General features: G+C 41.6%; 2 protein-coding genes across 3 annotated transcripts in view; one reads left to right on the top strand and one right to left on the bottom strand.

Moving 5' to 3' along the window:
* Positions 1-16210, top strand: part of prkcz (protein kinase C, zeta) — a 626261-nt gene extending 610051 nt beyond the window's left edge. Inside the window, exon 18 of one of the 2 annotated variants that reach the window (XM_085967266.1) lies at positions 11516-16210. In XM_085967266.1, the coding sequence (XP_085823392.1) occupies positions 11516-11603 (88 nt within the window). In that variant the 3' untranslated portion in view covers positions 11604-16210. The remainder of the gene's footprint in view (positions 1-11515) is intronic. The other variant, XM_085967267.1, reaches the window with a different exon arrangement.
* A 179-nt stretch (positions 16211-16389) lies between these two features.
* The window catches only part of LOC147100726 (uncharacterized), a 33057-nt gene continuing 27888 nt past the window's right edge, over positions 16390-21558 (bottom strand). The window contains exon 5 of the mRNA XM_085967268.1: positions 16390-21488. Within this exon, the coding sequence (XP_085823394.1) occupies positions 21416-21488 (73 nt within the window). The 3' untranslated portion in view covers positions 16390-21415. The remainder of the gene's footprint in view (positions 21489-21558) is intronic.

Genomic DNA, 21558 nt, shown 5'->3' with positions numbered 1-21558 from the left:
AGTTGGGTGTGGAGCAGGAAGACGAGCTGGGTATTGAGAGGAAGGTGAGTGGCAGTCAGAAAAGGCAGTTTTAGCTATTGCAGAAAGCCCCAATTTTGGACACACAAGTTCTCACTTTCTGAGTCCAAAGTAGAGGTGGAGGTTTGGAGGGTGATCTCAGGAGACCGTTTGTGGTGAAGAGCAGTTTGGAGTTGTTTCTGCTCTCTGAGATGATCTTGGATTAGTAAACTCTTTTAGCCAAGGAGAGGGAGTGAGGTGGTCCAGCCAGATCGAGCAGTGGGGAGTCAGACTGTTGGATCACCAAGTGCATTCGAGTTTACAGCCCATGAACTTGAGGTTGCCATGGTGTCTGTTGTACCAGGGAGTAGTGAGAGTAAAACCATTTCATGAAAGAGTTGACAACATCCAATTTGGGGGCGAGAGAGTTGCAGAGATTATTGACAAAGGTATTGATGTTATCAGAGGTGGCAGACTAGAGGAGGGGGAAGGTTAGAGTTAAGAGAGTGTTTGAGAGAGATTTTGGGGTAGTTTTTTCCCAGTGGCAGTGGAGGGAAAAAGGGGAATTACAGACCGGTAAGCCTGACATCGGTAGTGGGGAAAATGCTAGAGTCCATTATAAAAGATGTAATAGCAGAGCACTTGGCAAACAGTGACAGGATCGGACAAAGTCAACATGGATTCACAAAAGGTAAATCGTGCTTGACTAATCCACTGGAATTTTTTGAGGATGTAACTGGTAAAATAGATAAGGGGGAACCAGTGGATGTGGTGTATCTGGACTTTCAGAAGGCCTTCGATAAGGTCCCGCATAAGAAATTAGCGTGTAAAGTTAAGGCACATGGGATTGGGGGCAAGGTATTTGACTTGGATAGAGAACTGGTTGGCAGACAGAAAGCAAAGAGTTGGAATAAACGGGTCTTTTTCCGAGTGGCAGGCAGTGACTAGTGGGGTACCGCAGGGATCGGTCCTTGGACCCCAGCTATTCACAATATATATTAATGATCTAGACAAGGGAACTAGATGTAATATCTCCAAATTTGTAGACGACACAAAGCTGGGTGGGCATGTGTGCTGTGAGGAGGATGTCGAGAAACTCCAGGATGATTTGGACATGTTGAGTGATTGGGCAGAAACATGGCAGATGCGATATAACGTGGATAAATGTGAGGTTGTCCACTTTGGTGGCAAAAACAGGAAGGCAGATTATTATCTAAATGGCAATAGATTGGGAGAAGGGGAAGTGCAATGAGACCAGGGTGTCCTTGTGCACCAGTCGCTGAAGGTAAGCATGCAGGTGCAGCAGGCGGTTAAGAAGGCAAATGGTATGTTGGCCTTCATAGCGAGAGGGTTTGAGTACAGGAACAAGGATGTCTTGCTGCAGTTGTACAGGGCCTTGGTGAGACCACATCTTGAGTATTGTGTGCAGTTTTGGTCGCCTTATCTGAGGAAGGATGTTCTTGCCATGGAGGAGTTCAGCGAAGATTCACCAGGCTGATACCTGGGATGGCAGGAATGACGTATGAGAAGAGATTGGGTCGATTGGGCTTGTACTCGCTGGAGTTTAGAAGAATGAGAGGTGATCTCATTGAAACTTATAAAATTCTGATAGGACTGGACAGACTAGATGCAGGAAGGATGTTCCCGATGGTCGGGGAGTCCAGAACCAGGGGACACAGTCTAAGGATAAAGGGTAGGCCATTTAGGACAGAAATGAGGAGGAATTTCTTCACCCAGAGAGTGGTGAACCTGTGGAACTCTCTACCACAGAAGGCGGTGGAGGCCAGTTCATTAAATATATTCAAGAAGGAGTTGGATATATTTCTTAAGGCTAAAGGGATCAAAGGGTATGGGGAGAAAGCAGGGACCGGGTACTGAATTTGGATGATCAGCCATGATCGCATTGAATGGCGGAGCAGGCTCGAGGGGCCGAATGGCCTACTCCTGCTCCTATCTTCTATGTTTCTATGGATTTGGGACAGGTAAGCGGATATTTAGGAGAATGAAAATGAAGAATTGGTCAGAGCCTGGTATATTATAAAGACCTTGTGTGATGATGAAAACAAGGGGGTGGCTATGTGTGTGGAGGTTGTAATTAATTAATAGTAACAACAAAAGGGGTGGAAAGAGAGATTAGTAATTAAGAACAAAAGTTAACTTTAAGCAGAATTTAGTGCAGTTCCTAGAACCTCTTCATGACCAGAACTGATTAATGAAAAGGTTAATAGTTTGAGCTAATAGTTTGAACTCGGAGAGATCTGTAATTTAAAACTTTAATTGCACTTGCCTTCCTCCACCCCAACTATTTTCAAGCTATTTTTACTGTTTCCACTGCTCTCAAGGTCTCCCCACGCCATGCAACAATCCCTGGCTAGGAGTGTGGGAAAGCAGACTGTCCCAGAGCTGTGCCTATTGTGCTCTCGATCCAGTCACTAGAAAGTGTACAAGAGCAGCCCAGGGTGAATTCTTGCTGAGTCTTCCTCCCACAGGGAAGTGTTCAGTGTTCACTCACTGCCTACCCCCTGTGGCACAACTAAGATGGGAAACTCAGCATCTGGGAAAATTGTGGGTGCAAGCCCGTATCCTCCCACTCCAGTGCAACACAGATTTGGAAACTAAAACCATGAGCTGGACCACTGATGCAGATTATTTTCTCATTAGTTTTCTCCCATGAAGGCAGCAGTTTTACAGGCACTAGTGCCCACCAGTCCTCTGCCCAAGTGAGAGTCAGCAGGCTATTCAAATAGGGAAGGCATCACAGTCAAGCCTGATCCTATCCTCACCCAACATCCTGACGTGTACTTTAAGCAAAGAGTTTCTGGATAATAACCAGGAACAGGAGCCCTGGCAGACTTTTTTTCCTCAGACTTTTCTGGCATGTTTCATTTTTGTGTAAGAGCACACACACCATGATTTTGTGGTAAGTGCATTGTCCAGTGTGATACTGATCCCTTTAGTGTAGTAAGATCCCAGTCTTGATTGCCTATCTGTGATTAATTCAATAAGTTGAGGTTGCAGTAGGATTTCTACAGTTGGTCTCAGTACCCTGGGCTAGGGAGGAGACAAATCATCCAGAGTACACATTCCTGAATGTCACAAGTGATCTCTGTGGGAAAGTACATGTGCGATGTGAGGTGATAACAGGATCAGGCTCGGCTGTTATGTCTCTTCTACGGTTGAATAGCCTGCTGACATTTGTCTAAACACAAAGAATGGTGATTTGGCTGATATAACAGAGTGTGCCCAGCACCCATGGAGCCTTGTCACTGCAGGAGTCGGTGCCTTCAGAAGACAGAATAAATTGTAGGAACAAAAGAGGGAGGCGGTGACTGATGCTGGCTCCCACAATGGCTCAGGGAGTTAAGTGAATAGCTGAACCATATACACCTGGAAGGTCCAAGGTACCATCCCTGCCCTATGCTGAGCTAGGTGATCTTAGCTGGAGCAGCAATTGGTGTGCTGTGATTTAGCCTTAATGCCCTGAGGAAAATTGTCCTTGGTTACTGCTCCTGATTGCAATGCAGCCAACCCACTTGAGGTGTGAATGTTACATATTAAAGGACGGGCTTGGCTGTGATTTCCATCTCACTCCCCAGGGTGGCTGACACTCACTGTCAAGGCTACTTGGGTGAGGTACCAGAGAGCGCCTGTGGAACTATACAGCTGCAAGAGCAAACAGGAAAGGAGGGGAGAAGAGAAATATTGGGAGAAAGTGACTACTCTTTCAAAATAGTTTAATTTTTATAACATTCATATGTTCTGGGCACTATAGAAACAGCTGTAATTTCTACACCAGTATCATCACAACTGATCAGTGGCCTAATCAGGGGCTGTTTACTGTGAAATTCCCAGTTTTCTTTTGCTCTTAATCCTGTTAATGGTGTATCCTCTTACATAACTGCATTTACCAATAAATTACCTGTTTTTACTACCTGTGCAACTAGACAATGAGAAAGAAAAGTAGTAACTCTGTACAGTGAAGACCAAGGAAGCTCATTTCCAAGTTAAATGTTTTACTGCACAGAGTTACTAAAGGGATGTCCTCATGGTAAGTTTTTGTTTCCACCTCCTAAGTCCAACCCCAACTCACAAGGAACAAGTTACACGGTTCACATCACTTATGGAAATAAAAAATATATGCAGACATCTGTTCATATCCTCCACTAATGCAAAAAATATTACTGTAGCTCTCTGACAGTTCTGCCTTAATGGTCACCATAGGGTTAGCCAAGTTTGGAATAAACCCTCATCAAAATATAACCCTCTAGTTTGGTAATCTCAAAAATTGTCAATATGGTGCATGCTAATTTTTGTATTTCCATGAGTGAAACATATTTTTAAATTACTGACACATGGAGAAGGCAACTGCCCCAAGGAATACAGTCATTTTAAGCCGCTTTTACAGTGACTCTCATTTAGTTCATAAAGAGACCAATGTCCATGAACCTGCTCCCTGAGTTTACACTAAATCCAGCTCCCATGTCCCATCAGTAGAATCATGGGCCCAGTTTTTTTCAGATCTACAATTCTGCCTTTGGGATAAGGGAACTGGATTTAATAATGTCGCTGTCCCGAATCCAAACTAAATGAGTGCCAATGTAAACGCGGGTTTCAGTGTTATGCTGGGAGAGAAGAGGAAAAATGGAGAGGGTATCTTTAAATGATTTGATATAATAGCAGATGCAGGAAAGATTGCAGAACTCTGTTTTCACCACAAAGTGCATCAAATATAAGCTGGGATCATAAATTTTATATATGCTCTGTTCTCCCTCCCCTCCTTTCCTCAACATATATACAGAACTCCAGCAATCAGTTCTTTAATCTGCTAACCAGGCAGTGATGTGTGTACTTAGTGTTTCAAAGTACTCGCCCCATAAAAGCTGAATTAGTTATAATGTGGAGAGGAGCCATACGCCATTTGTACATGGGATAAGACACCATTTCAAAGAATGCCAGAAGTATCTGAGATTTCAGACCAGTGAAAACCAATTCCTCGCCATTCTCCCAATGCAGCTTGTGTTGCTTAAATATGTTTTCCTATGGTAAATATGTGACTTATCCAGTCTGCAACTCATAGGTTGAAGTTGTATGATACCAAATATCTCCAGGTCCCACATCGTTTTTGTCTATACTCAGATTTCACAGCATCATGCGATCTGTTTCTTTTATATGAAACACCATGCAGTCAATGTTCCCTGTAAGCTGTATTTTCTTCTGCGCGGCCTGTTTTTTTTAATGCGCAGTCCCTTTAAATTTCTGCGCATGCGTGGTATTTACAATGTAAAAGCCGGTGAGCAGCCTGCGCGAGACCATCAGGTTACTGTGCGGCCTTAGCGGGAACATTGCATGCAATGACGAGAAATTTGAAAATAAATGAGTATTTAATGGTTGACTCACTTCCAACGATCATCCTATAAGATGTCCTACATCCTCACTGTGTTGAAATCAGACTCTCTGCAACATCTATTCTAACTCCTCCTTTCCCAGATCTGTAATCTATAATCACTTCTTACATCCCTCAGTTTCCCACATTTATCCTACATTCAACATTTTTTAAACCAAAACACTACTTAATCTATCTAGTCTTGCAGCGTTGGTGTGCCTTGAACCTTCACCTAGGCTTCTGAATAAAAAGTACATATATTCTTCAGTAGAAGTTGTGCAATTTCTTCATAAGTCAAAATTTAAATGTTTTTAGTTTAGAAAGTGCTTGAGTTGAAAGAAATGAAATGAACTTTGAAGCATTGTATTATATTATTTTAACTGAACCTACATAGTTCCTCCAACAAGAGGATGCATGAGTATCTCAAAGGTGGCTTTACAAGTAAATCATGAAGAACTTCAACAAAGAAAGCTGCATTAGATGTTCCAGGTCTCAATGACATTTGCATTAGCTGGGAAGTAAATACTTTGTGGCTTTTCTGCAACGCACTCACCTGAAAATAAACTGCACATATCTGATACTCAACAGACCTAGAGAAATGTACAGAACAATCCAAATATGTTCTTGTACAAATGCTTAATGCGTGCCACAAGTTTTAGAAACAATAATCAAGGAAAAAATTAACGGGCACTTGGAGAGGTTTAAGCTAATTAAGGAGAGCCAACACTGATTTGTAAAAGGCAGATCGTGTTTGACTAATCTAATTGATTTTAAAAAAAAATCATTTATGGGATGTGGCCGTCGCTGGCAAGGCAAGTATTTATTGCCCATCCCTAATTGCGCTTGAGAGGGTGGTGGTGAGCCGCCGCCTTGAACCGCAGCAGGCCCCGTGGTGAAGGTACTCCCACAGTGCTGTTAGGGAGGGAGTTCCAGGATTTTGAACCAGCGACGATGAAGGATTGGCGATATACCTCTAAGTCAGGATGGTGTGCGACCTGGAGGTGGTGGTGTTCCCATGCGCCTGCTGCCCTTGTCCTTCTAGGTGGAAGAGGTCGCAGGTTTGGGAGGTGCGGCCGAAGAAGCCTTGGCAAGTTGCTGCAGTGCATCTTGTAGATGGTACACACTGCAGCCACGGTACGCCGGTGGTGGAGGGAGTGAATGTTTAAGATGGTGGATGGGGTGCCAGTCAAGTGGGCTGCATTGTCCTGGATGGTGTCAAGCTTCTTGAGTGTTGTTGGAGCTGTACTCATCCAGGCAAGTGGAGAGTATTCCATCACACTCCTTACTTGTGCCTTGTAGATGGTGGAAAGGCTTTGGGGAGTCGGGAGGTGAGACACTCGCTGCAGAATACCTAGCCTCTGACCTGCTCTTGTTGCCACGGTATTTATGTGGCTGGTCCAGTTAAGTTTCTGGTCAATGGTGACCCCCAGGATGTTGATGGTGGGGGATTCGGCAATAGTAATGCTGTTGAATGTCAAGGGGAGGTGGTTAGACTCTAGCATGTTGGAGATAGTCATTCGCTGGCACTTGTGTGGCGCGAATGTTACCTGCTACTTATCAGCCCAAGCCTGAACGTCGTCCAGGTCTTGTTGCATGCAGGCATGGACTGCTTCATTATCTGAGGAGTTGTGAATGGCACTAAACACTGCAGTCATCAGCAAACATCCCCATTTCTGACCTTATGTTGGAGGGAAGGTCATTGATGAAGCAGTTGAAGATGGTTGGGCCTAGGGCCTGAGGAACTCCTGCAGCGATGTTCTGGGGCTGTAATGATTGACCTTCAACCACCACAGCCATCTTCCTTTGTGTTAGGTATGACTCCAGCCAGACGGAAGTGATGGAAGCGGAGACACTCAATGTTTTCAAGGGGAGACTGGATAGGCACTTGAGGGAAATAAACTTGCAGGGCTACGGGGATAGAGCGGGGGAATAGGACTGACTGGATTGCTCTACAGAGAGCTGGCACGGACTCGGTGGGCCGAATGGCCTCCTCCTGTGCCGTTAATACTATGACATCCCCTTCTGCACTCTCTGCAGGCACTAACCTGTTGGTTAATGCCCGAGTTAAAATGGCACAGAGGAATTTGGTACAAATACATTAAGCGCTCAAACAAGAACAGCACCAGTCATAATTTCACCCCTTTTGTGTCTAGTATTCTTGGAACAAACAGTTGTTTAATTTTTGGTTTTCCCTTTTGGAATTTTCCTCCAAAACTGAAAGGGACCTTAGATGTAAGTTCAAATCTCAGTATGACATGAGAATTATAGTAGCACATCAGATGCTAAGTTCTGAGTTGGAATCCCATTTATACCTGAAAAGATGTAAAAGGAATCAAAACTGAGGATCAACACCAGATATGTAATGGCCCGGGATTTGCAATTAGCAGCAAAGTGAAGGCGTTCGCCGCTGGCCCCGAAGTATGCTTCGCACAAGGATCCCGCGATCCCTGTGTCGAGAACTTTGGGTTTTCCGACCTTCAATTCAGATCAATGGAAGTTAATGGGGATTCCCTTGTGCGAACTGCTGTGACGTCATCAGGCTGTCTAGCAGCCAATCAAAAGGCAGAATTCTCTCAGACAGCGAACAAGGAAGTGAGTAAGCTCTTAAAATTCTAAATATTTAAAAATGTTAGAGAGAGCAAAACAAAGATTGGGGCTCTCACATGGGGAAACGGCAACCTGAAATAAAGATGGACAAACTTTTAAAAAAATATAAAACATTTTTTAGAAAAGTTTCTTAACTTTAATTTTTATTAAAATGGACAAATTTCACACTGCACAAAATTAAAATTAGTTTTCCAGGCCCTTAACATTTGTTTAGCAGTCACTACGCTGTTAAAACCCCAGTTACACCTAATCCCTTTGGGTCTAACTTTGAGTGGGGAATTTAACAGTGTCGGGGTCACTGCGGAAGAGCCAAACTTTTCGTCAGTTTCCCTGATTTGTCTGATTACACAGATTGCCGGCTCTATGGGAGGTGGAGGGAGCACAGCGCAGCCTGTTTCAGAGCTGACGATGACAGGCCGCAACTTAAGGATTTCCGGCGCATGCGCCAAATCTCAAAGTTCTGGTCAGTTTCAAAAGCGGAATGATGGCGAACGCTGCCAGTTCGCCGTCATCCCAACCGCAAATTCCCGGCCAATATTTTGAATGATTACTCATGTCTTACCTTGTGAGTACTTGGAGGAAATAATGTTCCCTTCCCCAAACAGGTAACCAAAGTTAGATCAATGATTTCAATATAAATAAGATGGAAGCCTTAGACAGGCTCAAAAGACTCGAGACAAACAAGTCACCAGGGATAGATGGTATTTGTTCCAGAGTGCTGATGGAGATTTGTGAGGCAATGATGACCATTATGAGGGCGTCACTGGACACTTGTGGGGGTGGGAGGAGGAGGCATTATCAGTAGATTGGAAACAGGCCATTGTGGTGCCCAGATTCAAAAAGGGGATAAAGCGGGCATAGGTAACTACAGACTCATTAATCCCGCCTACATTCCGTCTAAATTAATGTAACTGATTATCAGGAGTAAATTTGAGGTGTATTTGTTTAACAGCGTAGTAAACAGTAGTCCACATGGATTCAGAGGGGAAAGGTTATGCCTTAACAACATTTCAATTTCTGAGGAAGTAACATTCAAAGCGAACTGTGGAAAACTCTGACTTCGTGTATCTAGAATTCCAAAAGATATTTGACAGAGTCCCATATAAAAAGTTATTATTCAAACTCAAAGCTGTGGGGATTCAGGGTAAACTCTGGAAATGGAAAATAAACAAGTTGAAGGGTAGAAAGTAACAAGTACCGATTGGAGGAGTTATGTTGAGATGGGGCAAGTAGAGTGGGATTCCCCAGGGATAATGCCAAGTTGTCAAATTTGGCAGATACCAAATTGGGAGAGGCAGTGGAATTGGAGGAAGCAGCTCAAAAATTAGAAAATGAATTGGGCAAAATAGGTATGTGGACAGATCAATAGCAGATGAAATTTAATACAGACAAGTGCAAAGCACAGCATGTAGGATGGAAAAATAAACAACTGCATAGTGTTGAAATAGCTAAGATGAAATGGAAAGAGACCAAGGAGTCTTAAGTAGACTCAATTTGCAACATGTCCAACCAATCCACAGCAGCAATCAACAAAGCAAATAAGAAGTTAAACTACATGGCCAAAGCAGCAGAATATAAGTCAGAGGAAGTGGTGATTGAACTGTACAGTGCTCTGGTCAGACTACATCTGGAGTGCTGCACCCAATTCTGGTCACCGAAACACAAGGCAGACATTCAAGCGCTAAAAGCGGTGCAACCACAAGCTGATCCCTAGTGTCTGAGGTCTGCGTAATGAGGTAAGACTGGAGAAAATTGGGTTCTTCAACATGGAAAGGAAGCTTCTGTGAAATGATCTTAAAGAGGTATATGAATTAATAAATGGTATGGAAAAGGTAAATCTGGAATATAACTTTGAATTCATTGTGAGTCGGACAAGAGGGACACAGGTTCAAACTAGTAACTCCAAGACTGATATGGGAAGTTGTTCTTCACGCAGATAGTGATCAATACTTGGAATGGATTCCTGGGTAGAGTGGTCGCAGCAAAACCCTGAATGTATTTAAGACACAATTGACTGCTACATTGGGGGATTGTAGGGTGTTTCTGGATTGGTGAACTAATATGGGGCGAATGATCTTCCTTATCTATAGTTATCTTGTGATATTTGGGGGGGAATTCTCAAACAAAACCTTCATTCAGACTTTACTGGAGTAGATTTATGATCCATACAGACCAGAAAATCCCAATCTCAGTCCAGTTTGTGCCGAGACAGTCGATTGTCGGTCACGGTGCTACAATTGCCCTCAGTACCCCTGGGGTAAGGATGTCAGCCAGTGGCTCAGTTGGCAGCATCCTTGCCTCTGAGTCAGAAGGTTGTGGGTTAAAGTTCTACTCCAGAGACTTGAGCACAAAAATGTAAGCTGACGCTCCAGTGCAGTGCTGAGGGAGTGCTGCAATGTCGAGGTGCCGTCTTTCGGACGAGATGTAAAATACGAGGCCCCATCTGCCCTCTCAGATGGACGTAAAAGATCCTGTGGCACTCTTTCGAAGAAGAGCAGGGGAGTTACCCCAGTGTCCTAGCCAATGTTTATCCCTCAATCAACATCACTAAAACAGATTATCTGGTCCTTGCTGTGCGCAAATTGGCTGCTGCGTTTCCTACATTACAACAGTGACTACACTTCAGAAAGTACTTACTTGGCTGTAAAGCGCTTTGGGACGTTCGGTGGTCGTGAAAGGCACTATGTAAATGCAAGGCCTTTTTTTTTAAATGGGAAAAAAAATTACCTATCTCTGATCACTATAGTGTCTGCTGTTGGAAAGCGCACATATAGAATTGGGCTCAGCTGTAATGCCTTGTATGGTCAAAAGACTGATTGTCTCGGCTCACTCATGAAGAATCGCCTTTACAGAAGGTAAGTACTGTAGAAAATATAGGGACAGAGTGATCTCCTGGAAGAATTTCAATCGCCTAGATGGGTCGGAGAGGAATTTCCCAGATTTTTTTCTCCCAAATTGGCCATTGGGTCTTTATCTGGTTTTTCGCCTCTCCCGGGAGATCACATGGGTTCGGGTGGATGCAGAGTGATAGAAGATTTGAGGTTAGGATCAGATCAGCCATGATCTTATTGAATGGTGGAGCAGGTTCGAGGGGCCGATTGGCCTACTCCTGCTCCTATTTCTTATGTTCTTATGTAATGGGAACTTAAGTGAATTACCAGAGGATAATTGTAAAATTTGGAGCCTTCAGGAGATAAAATTGGGTGGGGAGGGGGAGCAGAATTTTTTGTCAATATTCAGCAAACATTAAGTCGTATATACAAAAGAAAAAGATAATCCTGGTATGTAATTGATAATTAGTTGCATGTAAGGTAACAGACTAGTTTGAATGGTGGTCTGTACTGTGAATTACCCAGGAAGTGAACTGCTTTCCCCAAAGCAGACTGAAATTAATGCTATCGTGAAATTAATGGTTTCTGTGTTGCAGACAGTGCTGAACCTCAACCTAAGTTTGTCCACAGAGATAATACTGAACCTGCCATTGTGTTTAAACATTGCTTCAGTGTCATCTTTTTTTCACCCCTGCAGAGATGTAATAAAAAGAATTGACCAATCGGAATTTGAGGGATTCGAATACATTAACCCTTTGCTGATGTCATCAGAGGAAACCGTATGAACAAGCGGCATTTGAAAGGTGGTACTGTTTTGCCTCGTTTGTCAAAGGTCGGCTTCAGTGAGCTTCGGACTCAACTTTGACTCTCTCGAGTTGGTGACTTTTTCCTAACCTACCTGCATGCAAGGTTGTGGATCTGGTACAAGTTTTCCAAGAGTACTGCAAACCATGGCGACTGCTGCTGAGCAACATAAATGAAGGTTATTTCAGTGGTAGTGTTCCACAAACAGCCACAGTTTCTCCTTATTTACTGGACATTGATTCAACTGGCATTTTGTTAGTGAAGGGAAGACTGCCTGATCCGTGCCTGCTTCCATGAAGGAATACTCCTTTCATTCCCTCGAAACAAGGAATTATATGATGGCTTCTATGAAGGAACTTGGAGACGCTGCACTTTTCTCTCTCTTTATAAGTAGATATTCAGAGGTTTGACCTCGAGAGAAAGAATGTACTGTACTATATTATTTAAGAACAGTAGTATGGGTAACTACACCTTAACCTGTGATTGCCTTTCGACAACTGGCTAATGTGATTTACAAACCACTGGCTCTAACCTATACATAAGCAATAATAAACAAGAAATCTGTGCTTTATTGGTCAATAATGTACACTTGGATTAATCTGGATGTAATGTTGTGCAGTACAGAGATCTAATCCAGAAATACTTTATTTGCCAATGAATCATAGCTTCTCGTTGATTGCTGCTATATATTATATAATGCCATGGAACAGCTGGACTTTAAAGAAGAAGAAAAATCAGTGTTTTTATCTTAATATAGTGTGATACAGCTCGATGTGAGTTAACTTCATGATTATTCATCCAGTTTTCTTTTTTAAACTGCACTGTAGATTGCAACTAAAACTATACTCCAGTATGTTTTTAGTTATTTGTTAGACTTAGCCAAACGTCACTTGTTGGAACTATTCTTTGTTTAGTTCTGTGATTGGGAGAGTGGGATTTGTGGCTTGCAAAGAAATGCAGAATGTAGTAGCATTCGTCCTTCTCCCAAAAAAAAGTATATTAAACTTGACAAAAGGGGATTGTGTGTGTTAGAAATGGTTACTCTGCTTTATACTGCATTTTAAAAGCTTTAAGTAGTGTAGACCATCTTTTAACCCTTAAATCAATGTCGCAACTAATGCCACTTGACGGGCACTTGGAAGGTTAATCTGAACCCCTAATTTCTAGATTTAGAGCTACTAACAAACCAGCAAAGGAAAGAGGTTTCATTTTTGTAGCCAGCATCTTGTCCAGAAGCCATAAAATGACATTGTATTTATTCCAGCGTCAGTTTTTTTTTAAAGTTCTCCATCAAAATCTACACTTGCCACATTTATATACAGCTTTCATTTTTGAGATACAGCCTCTAATCCAGAAATTAGGGTACTCCATATGTGGATTCCAAAGATTCGTTTTGAGACAGTGAAGTGCCTAAATAAGTTCTCTGACCGGGTCAGATATGTACTCTATTAAAGATTAATTATAACCAGAATCCAGGATAACAAACTACAGGGATGTAGGAAGGAACAAAGTATCAGGACTATTGGAAGTGGAATTGCGACAACAATGTATATACCTTATTCGTAAATTATATTTGAAATGGTGCAATCTGCTGCTTTCTAAATGGAGGGGGAGGGTGGCGGCCTCTGAATCATATGTGTAAATGGGCAAAAGATTAGTATTTTAAGGTCTATGGTTCTCCATTCCCCTGCCCCAGTCTGAAGAATGACAAAATAAGTTCTCATTGTTGTAATTGGTAAATAGCCAGGTAGTTTGAGCATTCTGTACTAACTATAAAACCGTCTAAATAATTAATACACACTGATTTATAAACCTATGTGGAAACTATGAATTTAAAGTTTTTTTTTATTGAGTTGAAGCCTGCTGCCTTGAATTGGTTATAGACTATTTAACCCTTTAACCACTGAGTCCTGGGTGTAAGAAGCTCCAAGAACAGTGTTTATAAAATTCTCTCAATGTTGCTTTTTCTCTGTTAATTACAGATACTTTTTCTCTCTCCCATTTCGTTTAAATTCATATTAATTGTTTATATTCCACTCAAAATATTGCACAATTAAAGGAGTAACTCCAAATGCTGGCAAATTCTACAATGAGAACATAAAATGTTGGAAATACAGAGCAATCCCATCAGCAACTGAAAAGAGAAAAGACACGGTACTGTTTTATAAGGAAGGGCAAAGGGTCGATATCTGAAATGTTGACCTCTTCTCTTTTCTGGTCCTGCTGTATTTCTGTTTTTCTTCACAGTTGTTTAATCACAAAAAATTATCTATCAGGACAGACAAAAGCCTTGGCTTTATGCCAACTTGAACACAATTTGCTCAAACCTAAATCTAGGTTTATAGCAGGTGATCAAGTTAATGCACACACTTTCACCCACTCCCTTTTATTTAAATCAGATGATCCATGGCATTATATACAATGGCTGGTACTGCACAGGTCTTAGCCAATCAGATTTTAACCATCTGGTCTACGACATTACCTAATATTAAGCCAGCTGCCAATTTTGGGGGTCTATATACAGATTGAAGTGTAAAGCAGTGGTTTCTTTCTGTTGCCAAATACACCGCCATTTGCAAACTCATTCCTCTCCATTTTTGCTATGTAAGTGTGCGTGCGTCATTAAGACTGATTATATCGTGCTGAGGGGGAAAAATTTTATATTTTAAGTATTCCATTTTTTAAATTGTGAAAATTATGAAGGATGTGACCTAAATGTGTGCTAATATAATGTTTTCATGGTCAGGCTAAATGGATGTATGATCTCCAAAGGCAATACTGAAAAAAAGGTGAGATTGTAATCAGAGCAAATACTGGGAAGAGTATTGCATTTATGCTTACTTCTCTTTTTAATGACTATATAAGTGTAAACAATAACAAACAGAAGCACACAGAGCCAGGGATACTTGGACTCAAAATTCTATTTAAAGACATGTTTTCTTAAGATAACAGAAAATGCTGGAAATGCTCAAAAAGTCAAGTCAGCATTTGAAAGAGAGAATCAGATTAATATTTCAGGTAGGACCCTTCATTAGAACTGACGAGCTGTACACGGAATGATTATCTTCTGTGGTAAAGACCAGTCACAGTAGGGCCATCTCCAGTATGAAAACTTGGGCTAACCAATCAGGAAAATGCTAAAAAATGTACTAAGTATATGACTGGACCACATATATCACAGCTAGGACTCCTGTGAATTCTGTCAAATTTGTAGACCAATTGCCCACACATTAATTTTTTTCCCTCCATATGCAATTCACTTGCACTTCTGTGTATTTTCTTTCTATCCAGCTGAGGAAAATCACAACTGTTCAAGTTACTGCACCAAAAAGCTACAAATTACATCTTTTGTTACCTCTCAGTTCAAAGAAATAGTGGTACACTGTGGCAGTGCCATAGAATCAGGGGAGTGTCACTGGGTTCACAGTGTCTTTGAGTGGAAGTGGGACAGCTGTCATCATTTATTTTTTACCCCCAAGAAAACTAATATAAAATCCTAAAAGGTGCACCAGTGCAAACATTGCCTCCATTTCACCCATCCTGCGATCCAATCATTCATGGAAGAGGAGGGTGGAACAAAAAGTCCAGTGACCAGAAGATAGGTGTGATTTTCTAACAAAATATTTGATGTCCAATGAATCCAATTCTATTATAGAACAGTTGAGCCTGTACCGTGGTCTAGTAGAGGAATTAAAACCTCAGTCACCTGAACTCCACACTCAAGTTTTTAAAAAATATAGAAATCTAAGCACAGAAGGGAGACCATTTTGGTCCATTGTGACTGTGTCTGCTAGCTCCACACCAAAGCTTTCTGCTCCACATCAAGTTCCCTGTATCCTTTAATATTTTATCTAACTCCCTCTTCATGCGATCCCTTGGGCATTATAAATGAGATTTGAATGGTTTGGATATGTTCAATATGTTTGGTTGCTTTTAAAACTTTAATCACCCATCATTTGATCATTGGATATTGTCCTCCTTCCCCCCCCCCCTCCCCACCATATGCATCATTGCCCTCATGTGCCTGTTTTAAAAAAAATAATTCTCTTAAATGCCGATCTGAACTATTTTGCCAGTATTTGCTGTTCTTAAGCTGTTTCTTGTGCCACTAAAATCTGTGAGCTTCCATTTTGCTACTGATCATTCGCCACAAAGTAATTGTGTGCAAATTATTCGGGAGATGGGTGGGAATAGAAGGGGAAGGGTAATAAACATGCAGCCTAGTCTGCCCCAAACTGCTACCACGGTCTTAGCTTTACTAGCTATATGCACTTAATTTCAGCAAATTCTCAATCTGCATCATGTGTACAGAACATTCGGTGTGGAAAATTGCAATGGGAGACTCTGCCTGAGGAAAAATAAATCAGTTTGGTCTGACCTGTTAAAATTTAATACGGTTCTGGTGCAAGTGTACAGTGGTCTAACTTTGATTAGTCCTTAATGAGAAATTAGAGCTAATTTAATGATTGTAAAATAGTGAGATGTTCATTGTAGTTATTTTGTATATGATAGCAGTTGATTTATGGGTGTGAATTGTACTGTTCTTGCCTATTCTCATAAAAAAAATGCTAATTTCAAAAAAAAAATTACGGCTTCTGTGCCACTCAAGGCCAATTTTTATTGTGCAGGAATTGGTTGAACACTAGTAAGATACAGGGTTAGCCTCGCACACCTGAATTAAACATTTTACTGAAAGTAAAGCTAAATTAATTAGTGTGATGCGCTCAGTGTACAGTACAAACCAGGTTTTGTAAGTGTTATTTATGTGCTCTCACAGTATTTTGATATTCACGTCAGGTATTGCAACTCCAGGAAAAACTGGCAGAGGAGTTGGATTTGGCTCAGCCATTCCAAGGGGGAGCAGTCCTTTTGAAAGTGTTTCCTACAACATTTTGTGAATTCTTCAAAAAAAATATCCTGGAAGAGCAAAAATAAATAAATGAAATCACACCCCTGAGCAGTTGAGATGAGCAAGAAGTTAGTTATGCTCCATTTTGTAGAAAAACATGTTTTTTTTTAAACAAATGTTAAAAATTCAAATATGAAATTGCTTAAAGAGAACTGCAAGTTGGGGGGGGGGGGTGCGGGGGGGAGGAAATCCGAAATGAAAACAGAAAATGTTGAAATTAAACCAGTCCATCAGCATCTGAAGATTCTGATGAAGGGCTTTTACCCAACACCTGGTAAATTTTGCCAGGCTCTGCCCAGTGTGCAGCCTTGTTGGACGAATCACAGACTGGCCCTCGAGTGTTGAGACTTACCTGTGATCCATGTTCCTGTCCAGTGAGACCCTTGCAAAATTTACCCTGATCATTATTTTTCAGATATGAATTGACCTGTTGTATAAATACAGCATTTTCTGTTTTTATTCCAAATATAGATTTGTAAAGTATTAAATTACTTTCTGTTCACTTCTATTTTACAACATTTCTGATTCCGCACTGAAGAGCATAAGAGGAAACGCCATTCAGTCCATCCAGGTATTGTATTTGTATTTAATACAAAGTCCCAATCCAAGCACAAAATATTGGCCCAGTTTTAAAATTCAGGACAATAACATGCCAACTTCCATTCTGAGACAGCTCACAAGCAATGCTTGTTTTGAGTGTCTCTGGTGTTTCCTGTTGAACCACAGTTTTGTGGCTGGGAAATTTGCCAAGGGTTTTCAAGACAGAACAAGGGAAAACAAGCTCCAGAGACTCGACAACTTTCTCAAAATGTCTGATTGAGTAGCTATAAGAAAAGCTGACAAGAAGGCAGTGACCCAAAAACCCATTCAATAGCAGGAATCTTTTGGCTGGGGAGAAAGTATACAGAATGCTCTCAAATTACCAGCAGAACCAATGAGCAATGAAGACTGTTCTAGATTTGTCCCTCAGAGAAAGCTATAGAAAGCAACTGCCCATCCGTCATACATAGCTTGGTGTCCAATGTTATAGCCATTTTGTAGTGAGCCACTCTCATTCCCAATAGTGCACAAGAGACTAGATCATAGAAATTACAACACAGAAGGGGCGGTGCATTGCTAGATCTTCAACTGAAACTACCCACTCTAATCTCAATTCCCCATCCATTCTCCTATCCTATACATTTTTAAATATTTGTCCAATTACCAGAGTATGACCTGTAAAAGATACTATAAATGTCTCCTTCATTGGGACTTCTAGTAAGTTTGGAAGATTCACAATTCTGAACTTCAAGACAGGTATTTTATAGATGCCCAAATACAGATGGTACTGTAGAAATAAAGCTCGATACTGCAGAAAGCCTAGAGGAGTATAGAAAGTGCAGAGGTAAAATTAAAAAGGAAATTCAGAAAGCAAAGAGAGGGCATGAAAAAATGTTGGCAAGTAAAAGCAAGGAAAACCCAACGGCGTTTTATAAATACGTAAAGAGCAACAGGATAACCAAGGAAAGAGTAGGGCCTATTAGAGACCAAAAAAGGTAACTTTTGCGTGGAGGCGGAAGATGTGGGTATAGTTCTTAATGAATACTTTGCATCAGTCTTCATAAAAGAGGGGGACGATGCAGACATTGTAGTTAAGGTAGGGGGAGTGTGAAATATTGGATGGGATAAACATAGTGAGATGAAATATTAAGGGGTTTAACATTTTTTATCTACTTTCAATCGGCAGGCCCAGATGAAAAGTATCCCAGGTTTTTAAGAGAAGCAAGGGAGGAAATAGAAGATATTCTGACAATTTTCCAATCTTCTCTGGCTATAGGCATGGTGTCGGAGGACTGCTAACATTGTACTGTTGTTTAAAAAGGGATAGACCGAGTAATTACAGCTCAGTTAGCCTAACCTCGGTGGTGGGCAAATTATTAGAAAAATTCTGAGGGATCATCATTTAGAAAGGTCTGGATTAATCAAGGACAGTCAGCATAGATTTGTTAAGGGGTCATGTCTGACCAGCTTGATTGAATTTTTTGAGAACATAACAAGGAGGGTCGATGAGGGTAGTGCGTTTGATGTAGTCTACATGGATTTTAGCAAGGCTTTTGACATGGTCCCACATGGCAGACTGTTCAGAAAAGTAAAAGCCCATGGGATCCAAAGGAAAGTGCCAAGTTGGATCCAAAATTAGCTCAGTGGCAGGAAGCAAAGGGTAACGGTCAACGGGTGTTTGTGACTGGAAGGCTGCTTCCAGTGGGGTTCCACAGTGCTCAGTACTAGGTCCCTTGTTTTTCATGATATATATCAATGATTTAGAATTCAGTGTAGGGAGCATGAATAAGAAGTTTGCAGATAATACAAAAATTGGCCGTGTGGTTGATAGTGAGAAAGAAAGCTGTAGACTGCAGGAAGAGATCAATGGACTGGTCAGGTGGGTGGAACAGTGGCAAATGGAATTCAATCCGGAGAAGTGTGAGGTAATGCATTTGGGGAGGGCTAACAAGGAAAGGGAATACACAATAAATGGTAGGACACTGATAAGTGCAGAGGGACCTTAGAGTGCATGTCCACAGATCCCTGAAGGTAGCAGGACAGGTAGATAGTGGTTAAGAAAGCATACGGGATACTTGCCTTTATTAGCTGAGGCATAGAATATAAGAGCAGGGAGGTTATGCTTGAACTGTATAAAACACTTGTTTGGCCACAGCTAGAATACTGCGTGCAGTTCTGGTCACCACATTACAGGATGGATGTGATCACACTAGAGAGGGTACAGAGGAAATTTACGAGGCTGTTGCCTGGGCTGGAGAATTTTAGCTATTGGGAAAGATTGGATAGGCTGGGGTGGTTTTCTTTGGAACAGAGGAGGCTGAGGGGAGATTTAATTGAGGTGTATAAAATTATGAGGGGCCTAGATAGAGTGAATAGGAAGGACCTATTTCCCTTAGCAGAGAGGTTAATAACCAGGGGGCATAGATTTAAAGTAATTGGTAGAAGGATTAGAGGGGAGTTGAGGAGAAATTCTTTCACCCAGAGGGTGGTGGGGGTCTGGAACTCATTGCCTGAAAGGGTGGTAGAGGCAGAAACCGTCAGCGCGTTTAAAAAGTACTTGGCTATTCACTTGAAGTGTCGTAACCTAAAAGGCTACGGACCAAGAGCTGGAAAGTGGGACTAGGCTGGAGAGTTCTTTTTCGGCCAGCACAGACATGATGGGCCAAATGGCCTCCTTCTGTGCCGTAAATTTCTATGATTCTATGTTTTCCCTGTTGAAGCAGATTTCGAGACCACCAAACTGACGGAAGGATTTATGCCTGGCCCTACCATTTTGGCTTCAGCCTACCTAGGGTGTTGTGAAAGATGTGGCCAAGGTAGTTGACCCCCAACAGTGCACTTCGAATAACATGTTGGGACTCTGAACAGTATAGTTAGTACTTCTAATGTTTCTAGCCACAGATAGAACCTTTCAGTTCTACTTTAATCAACAATGCCACAGTTATCTCCTACATAAGTGAGGGGGCACACAATCCCCGATTTTATGCTTGGCCATCTCAGAAATAGCATAATGATGCAGGAACCAGAATATTAAAGGCCCAGTATCTGGTGACCATGGAAAAGTCGTGCCCAGCCTCAGGATTGGAGGGGCTGGAAGTTGCTGAATGGACAAATGGCTTTCCTCGGTGTTCCCCATTCATCAGCCAAACTGTTCATTTTGAACAAGAATCCTCCGGAATGCAGGACTGAAATGCATTAACACATTATAAACAGTTTCTCTCCTGCTACAGCAAGTTCCCTTTATAATTTGTATTTCTCTTAATCCTTAATTGCAGAGACAAGGCAAGTCTAAACCATGTTTCCAGACTTAGCGATAAATTGCATTGCAAAAGTTATGCACATTTTTTAAATAGTTATACACTTGGTAAGGTCTACAGGGCTCTCTTGAGGCTCAAGTTGAACTTTTTCTTCAGCTTGAAAGGAACCGAGGTGGGCATAACAAAGAGATGTTATAGATGTAAAAAGAAGCCTGTCCTGAAACTCTTAAGCGACATGTGACCCTCTGATTTTTATGGTCATGTATCTTGCATGAGGAGATTAACCTTTCAACGAACGACCCTGATCACCAAAAGGTATGCAATCCACTTTAATAACCTGTGGTTTATTTAGAAATACTAACTATGAACTGAATTGTGATATGTGAATAGAGCCCAGTAAACCTATCCAGTAAGTAGCTTAGCCATGTGGATTAGGACGGTCACAGGGCTGATCCCAATATTGAGGTGACTTGGCTCATTTCAGCTAGGGAGATAGTAAGGGCACTATAATGGGTCTCAGCAGCCCCGAGTTAGGGAATTGAAAATCACCCAGGATTCCCGCTAGCTAGCCAGGGACCCCTGTTGGAAATGTACATGTGTAGCTAGGACTAACTTAGTTGTGAGCCCTCCTGCAGTCAAATAGTCTGCTGACCATCATTGTAGAGGCTGCAATATGACAAGTGGGCACAAGTGAAATACTGGAAAGTGTCTGGCACCCAGCAAGGAGTCACTACCTTGAAGAGATGAGGACAAAAAGTAAATAATTTCAGCATATAAATTAAAAAGATTCTGCTAACCAAGCAACTGAACATACGCTAACAGTCAATGTCTAAAGTAAGAGGCATCCTGACTTGATCTGAAGTGATAAAATTATGTTAAACCACTGATTTGGATGGTCAATAATTGGAGAGGACTCTAACTTGTGCTGAATAGTTAGGCAGTTCTTATCAAACATTTCTAAATCCAAAGAAACATGAAATATCACCACAAATGCAGCCTTCACTTTTCAGCTCCCAGGCACTTTATTTATAGTCCCTATTGATTTGTGTCCAAGCTGCATTAACATGGCGCTCCTTTGTCCAAGTAATTACCATATCAAGTCTTCTGTGCTTTCGGAGAGGCATTTGGCGAGATGGCTATCGACTTCCAACAGGGTGAATCTGGAAAAGAAAACCATTCTCTAATCAGTACAATGTAGGAAAATTAACTCCAACTCATATACTATGTGCA

The sequence above is a fragment of the Somniosus microcephalus genome, chromosome 25 (assembly GCF_052327205.1).
Source record: "Somniosus microcephalus isolate GS21.2 chromosome 25, FLI_Smic_1.0, whole genome shotgun sequence".
Lineage (NCBI taxonomy): Eukaryota > Metazoa > Chordata > Chondrichthyes > Squaliformes > Somniosidae > Somniosus > Somniosus microcephalus.
The sequence above is the reverse complement of the archived record's forward strand: the minus strand, read 5'-3'. Positions and strand labels throughout refer to the sequence as shown.